Raw genomic sequence first — 6446 nt, forward strand, 5'->3', positions numbered from 1 at the left:
AGTGGTGATGGCGCATGCCTGCGAGCGAGCACATCGGTAGGGCCATTGTTCTATTACGCGCCATGACCCGCCGGTGGGGCGAGGAGGTTGGCTGTGCGGCGTCTCGCGACACGGGGTGCACACATCGGGCGACCTACGTTGTCGAAACTTTGCACGCGTGTATTTACAGATCGGCCGCGAGCCCGCGCGCATCGCCACGTCGCATACCAACCCGTGCGTCAGACGTCCGAATGCATCCGTTTGGAAAAACGCCCACGCGGTCGCATGCGTTCCACGGTCGCTGCGACCTCGAAACATGTAGGGACCATGCGAGTCGATTTGCGATGCGGATGGAGTCTGGCGATGTGGACGCATGGCTAGCGTTTTGGGCTCCCACCTGGGGGGGGGGGGGGGGGGGGGTCCGGGTTCGTACCCCGGTTGCGCACCATCTACGAAGCGCTAATTTGGCAAAATAGTTAAACGTTATTTGCACTATTTCTTTGCAGTTAATTGCATTCCGTCCATTAAGGATTTTTCGCTGCTGCACTGGTTCGTCCGGACGGACCTGGGACGATCAAACCTCGAGACATCGGAAGCTAACACGGCTACTCAATCTGGGCGCAGTTCAGGTAGACATGCGCCACAGAGGCGGGACAAAAGGATACTTATGACACTCGTGTGTATTTTGAGCAATTTAGCGAATCCATCTCCATAAACGCAAGCAGCATGTCTTATTGCATAACCGTAAACTGAGTTTGCAAAACGGCCTGACCGTATCGTCTCCGACGACGCCAGTACGCCGCGTCAGGCCCCGTTCAAGGTCACATCTGTGCCACTGCAGCGGTTGTGCATGAACATCTACTGTACCGCTGCAGACTAAGGGAGGTGTCATTAAACACCTACAGCTGCCGGCGAACACTTCCACCCAAATAGCCACGCGCTGCCCGAGTCTCAAGTTACGGTCGGAAAACCATCGCTGTTCCGCATTTATAATACATCCGTACTGCCTCACATCCTTGCGCTGTACCAGCCTAGGCCTCGCTACGATTGCTCATTACATGCGCTAGCAATGCAATGCATAGGTTGGCTGTACGCAGTACAGACCAACAGTTGACACCCTCAGGGTGTCAAAAGTAAAAAAGCACAACCTGAACACAGTTACATAAACAATACATAACTGCTACTGTTGAAACCATGTTTATGGTGACCATGTTTACTATAACCATGCTATTACAATACAAATCATATGTACTCAACGATTTTTAAGTGTGTTCCTGCTGTTTCTCCGACTATCCAGTGTGGTCTCGACATCCAACAAATAACACTTAACAAGCCGATAAATACTACCACGCACACGACCCAGACATTTGTCATCACAATGCAAACCACCATCCTGGCCAAAGCTCGCTTCACCAGACGTGGGGTGGCCACGCGCGCACCAGGTCGGGCAGGGGCCGGTGCGGCGCCGGTCACCTCAAAGAGAAGTTGTTTAAGTCCAGGACCTTGTCGTGGAAGTCCCAGTAGGCGGTCATGTGGAACGCCATATTGGAGAGCACGACGAAGTACTCACAGAGAGCGAACATGGTGTACACACCGGGCTCGCAGAGCCTGTTGTGGCGCGCGTAGAAGTGCATGGCAAACACGAGGCTGGTGAGATTGATTATGAAGATGATGAGCTTCTGGCGGCGCGAGATCACCTCGAGCCGAGTGATTCCCTTGCTGCGCGCCAGCCGGAACAGCCGGCAAGTCAACAGCATGTAGAACTCGGAGCTGACCAGGAACACGATGAACGACATCTTGTGAAAAGGAAAGTTGTCCGCCGACGCGACGAATGACAGGCCGATCAGGCCCAAGTTCTCGCTGACGTACAGTATCTCGGCCAGCAGCAGCAAGCAGCGAGAGGCGGACGTCAGCACCAGTGTGTCCTGCCAGTATTCGTGGTAGAAGAAGCCGACCAGGAAGCGCGGCAGCGCCTGCAGCGCGATTAGTGTCTTCCACACCCGTCTCTGCACGGGGAAGCTGCCGATGGCCGCCGAGATGGACGGCAGGTAGTTAGGCACGTCGCAGTGCGTCGACGTCGCCGCGTCGAAGTTGTAGCACAGGGACCAGCCGACGCAGAACAGGAAACCACCGAGGGGCATGGCCACCACAGTGAAGGCTAGGTGGCGGAAGTGCAGTCGCGCCGGCCAGCGCGACCGCTCGCCCAGAAGCTGGTAGCTGGCTTGGTCTGACATGCTGGTCGGTGCCGCGCCTGTGCCGGGAGAAGGGCGTCATGGCACTCTGAGCATGACTGTGGCTGCAGCACTCACTGTGACCACAGCACGCACTAGGATACTGGCACTCATTGGGATACCAGCACTCACTGAGACTGCAGCACTCACTGGGATGCTGGTCCCCACTGTGGCTGTATCTTCCACTGCGACCACAGTGCTCAAATGCTGGTCTCATGCATTGTGACAAGTGACTAGCAATCTCATGCTCCATGGCCTTGGTAAGAGCACATTTATCTGCTTTAGAGCACATAGGTACAGCTGATGGTATTCTGGTTAATATGTGCTATAAAACCAAACTTATATGTTTCACAGGCTATTTTTCACTCACCTAGGTATGCATTGAATATCAAATCATTTTGCTAGTGAATGGTATTTCCAATGGACTTCCAGCAGCAAGTATTAGGAACTGCCTAGCAAGTCATATCAGGCCATCAAAATGTCATCATACATTTGATACATTTGACATGTGGTGGATCATTGCTTAAAAAGATACTGCAGATAGAACATGATAGGATCACATCTGTGTGATAATTCTGAAATGGTCAAAGCTGATGCAGACTCCCATGTTTGACAAGCATGTTTGCAAAGTAGAAAAACTGCAAAAGAATTGGATCAGTGCACATGGGATTTTAAGAGCCTTTCAGGTAACTTAAGAAGCAAATACCATAGCTTCACATACACATTGAGACATGCAACACACAGAAGAGCCATAGCAAATAGTCCAGAAAGGTAAAAATTTACATAATTGCTGCACAGCTCATTTAGAACCATTTTGTATGAAAAGTGAATCAAGGTATGTTTGTGCTGCAACTATCATGCACATGAACACATATTTGAGCACACATTTTGCTTGTCAGGGTGAACATTCTCAAACCAATAGATTTAATTCAAACCATTCACTGATATTTCAGAACAGCATAGATCTTCAGTTAAGAAAAAAAACAGCAGACAGTACTCCTTTGGGAATTAATAGTATCATATCTTATTTGGCCATTGAATGCTGACCACCAAAGAAAATCACCTTACCAACCAGCATAAATATTTCCTAAAAAATTGATGTGGTTCTAATCTAGATTCTAGGTATGCAATCAACATGAGTCAAATACTTCTGCAGTCATATTTAAAGCATCATCTCAGTGTCCTGTCTGTCTGCATCATTATCTAGGTATGTCCCTGATTAGAGCATGTGTAGGAAAGGCTGAAGCTGGTTCATAATCTGATCTCCTTGAACAAAGGAGCTTATCAAATACAGGAGCATGTAAATGAGAAAGGCAAAGGAGATAATGGCAAGAAAATGCCCAATAAATTTAACACTGCCCTTGAACCTGTGGTGGAAAGAAACCACCTAAAATGGCTATCAGCTAACTGCAGCATGGCAGAGCTTCCAATATCCATGGCCAAACATGGTCATTAAGTGGTCAACACAATCTAGGAATGGATGCTGTCTTGACCCGTCCAGGAAATGGCATTTCACATTACACTGTGTTTTATGCCAACCAGAGTGCAGGGGTGTCTAAAACAGTTAAAAATGTGTAACGGTATCCATGGGTGGCGCAAAAAAAGAAATAGCGAAATAAAACACAGCACCAGGACAACCAAAAAACTCCACTAGCTTACACGCAACCTTCTCCCTCCTGCATGTGGCTCAGAACCCGCTTCGTCGCTTGAGGTATGTCGCCCATTCGCTGGCGGCGTATTTATTCCAGCACTATGAAAATTCCACCGCAGGCAAAAATGTGTTGTAAAGCTACCAAATTAAAGAAGTTTTTTACCCACCCTCGCAAAATCTACCGTCATACATACAGGATAGGTACATAAAATAAATACGTGTGTCGAGTACGGAAGTGGCATGGATGGCATACATGGGTCGTTTAAGCACATAAGTGAACCGCAACGACTCAGGGATGATGATATAGACATCGTGAGTTGATTTTGAACAGCACCGTAGGCTCCCAGGGCATACGTCATCTCCAGGGAAGTGGGGTAGCACCCAAACAAGAACACCTTGGAGGGGGGGTGGGGCAGTGAGGTCAACTCCCCCCCCCCCCCTCCATTTGAACCCTGGGGTTGCATGCAATTTTCATTCTGGCCTGTCGATGGTTCATTGCGGGCTATTTGGATCCTTTTTTACCAAAAGAGAGCAATTGTGAGCCTGGAGACGCTCGATTCCGGCCTGTAAATGCCTATTCATATGTGAAGACGGCTCATTGTCGGTTGCGGTGAGCCCGTTCTGGCATGTAGAGGGCCTATTAAGACATGTAGACCAATTATGACCCGTAGAAGGTTCACCATCTACCGTCAAGCGTTTAACTCCATTCTGACTTGTAGGGAGTCCACCCTGGCCTGTTGCGGCTCACTATCTAGTATTAGAGGGCCCACTTTGGATTTTGGAGTTACTCCAACTTGAACATTGCTCCCGCGCCCCTGCACCAAATGCCCCTCGGCTACATCGTCGTTAGTTGTAGGCATAACGTGATCAGTGTGGCGCTAGGTAGTGCACCACGGCGCTGGACTAGGCCTGAACCTGGTACTGCGGCTAGGCCTGGGCCTGGAACTGCGGCTGGGCGTGGGCCAGGGACTACAGTTGGACCTGGGCCTAGTATTGCGGCTAGGCCTGGGGCTGGTACCACGGTTGGGCCTGGGCGTGGGACTGTGGCTGGGCGTGGGCCAAGGAGCGCAGCTGGACGAGAGCCATGTACTGTGCTGAGCGTTGGCCTGGGTCTGAGCCTGGGCCTGGGGCTGGTACATCGACTGGGCTTGGGCTTGGGACTGGCACTGGCACTGGCACTACGACTGGGTCTGAGCCTGGGCCTGGGTCTGGATATAGGAGTGGGCCTGGAACTAGGGCTGACACCTGGGGCTGGGGCTGGGGCTGGGGCTGGGACTGTGGCTTGACGTAACATGGCCAGGGGTGGTGGCTTTGGGGAAGGCAGGGTGCAGTTACCCCCTGTCAAATCCAGGCAACATTCAACAAGGCGGCAGCACACACCACGAAATAGGCAAGTTACGTCGGCGTCGGTAGTAGCGGACCATCTGTGGATACTAGACTGGAGATCGCAGTCCTAGGTCCTAGCCAGGCCACAGCCCTAGGTAGTACCAGCCCCAGGCCCAGCTGCAGCTCCGGGCCCAGACCCAGCTGTAGTACCAGCCCCAGGCCCAGCCACAGGCCCAGCCCCAGGCCTAGCCACGGTATCACCCCTAGGCCCGGCCGCAGTCGCCGGCCCAGGCCCGGCTGTAGTACCAGCCACAGGCCCAGCCCCAGGCCCAGCCACAGTATCACCCCTAGGCCCGGCCGCAGTCGCCGGCCCAGGCCCAGCTGTAGTACCAGCCACAGGCCCAGCCCCAGGCCCAGCCACAGTATCACCCCTAGGCCCAGCCGCAGTCGCCGGCCCAGGCCCGGCTGTAGTACCAGCCACAGGCCGAGCCACAGTACCAGCCCCAGGCCCGGCCGCCGTCCCGGGCTCAGGCCCAGCTGTAGTCCCAGCCCTAGGCCTAGCCGCGGTACCGGGCCCAGGCCCAGCTGTAGTCCCAGCCCCAGGCCCAGCCGCAGTGCCAGGCCCAGTCCCAGTCGTAGAGGCAGCCGCATCCCCAGTCCAGCCCCGAAGAGCACTACCCAGCGCCGCTCTGATCATGTTACGCGTGCAACCCATGGCGATTTTGCCAGGGAGATTTGGGTGCAGAGGCACGGTAGCTATATTCAAGTTGAGGGAATCCAACATGCTAAAATGGGCCCTCTAAAATTAGAAAGGAGGCCCATATAGGCTTGGACGGGCTGTCTACAAGTCTGAACCGAGTTATATCATCGATAGTAAATAATTAACCTTCTGCAGGTTGTAATGGGTCTGAATGTCTTAAGGGGCCATCTGCAGGCTAGAATGGGGCCCCTTAAAGCCAAAAGGAGTTATCTACAGACCAGAATGGACGAACGACCGCTTAGGACGGTAAGCAGCGAGGCGTATATGATATATTTAATTGTAGTTTTTGCCTGTATAGTATTAAAATTCAATTGTACCCGCAAGTATATATTTGATACACACGCTTGTACGCTGTCATTGGAAGACAATGTTTTTTTGCAACTAACCTAGAAAAGTTGCATGCCGACAATTTATGTTTCGCTCAAGGCCGTGCTCTGGTCCAGAAAACGGCTGGAACGAAGCTATTAATGGATGGTTTAAACCTACAAATTAAGGACCT

The 6446-nt window shown here is 52.1% G+C and overlaps 1 protein-coding gene across 4 annotated transcripts; it reads right to left on the reverse strand.

Moving 5' to 3' along the window:
* Positions 1 to 644: 644 nt before the first annotated feature.
* On the reverse strand, positions 645 to 3926 carry LOC119093907 (post-GPI attachment to proteins factor 2). 4 transcript variants are annotated; one of them, XM_037216921.1, is made up of 3 exons: positions 3870 to 3908; positions 2581 to 2662; positions 645 to 2230 (listed from the first exon to the last, which is right to left on the reverse strand). In XM_037216921.1, the coding sequence occupies exon 3, from the start codon at positions 2211 to 2213 to the stop codon at positions 1449 to 1451; it is 765 nt and encodes a 254-aa protein (XP_037072816.1). In that variant the 5' UTR covers positions 2214 to 2230; positions 2581 to 2662; positions 3870 to 3908; the 3' UTR covers positions 645 to 1448. The 4 variants fall into 4 exon arrangements, with proteins under 4 accessions (XP_037072816.1, XP_037072814.1, XP_037072817.1 ...); XM_037216919.1 differs by having other exon boundaries at positions 2581 to 2785; positions 3870 to 3888; XM_037216922.1 differs by lacking the exon at positions 2581 to 2662 and having other exon boundaries at positions 3870 to 3926.
* Between the last annotated feature and the right edge of the window lie 2520 nt (positions 3927 to 6446).

This window comes from Pollicipes pollicipes, unplaced genomic scaffold, assembly GCF_011947565.3.
Source record: "Pollicipes pollicipes isolate AB1234 unplaced genomic scaffold, Ppol_2.1 Scaffold_4002;HRSCAF=4701_pilon_pilon_pilon, whole genome shotgun sequence".
NCBI classification, from domain to species: Eukaryota; Metazoa; Arthropoda; class Thecostraca; order Pollicipedomorpha; family Pollicipedidae; genus Pollicipes; species Pollicipes pollicipes.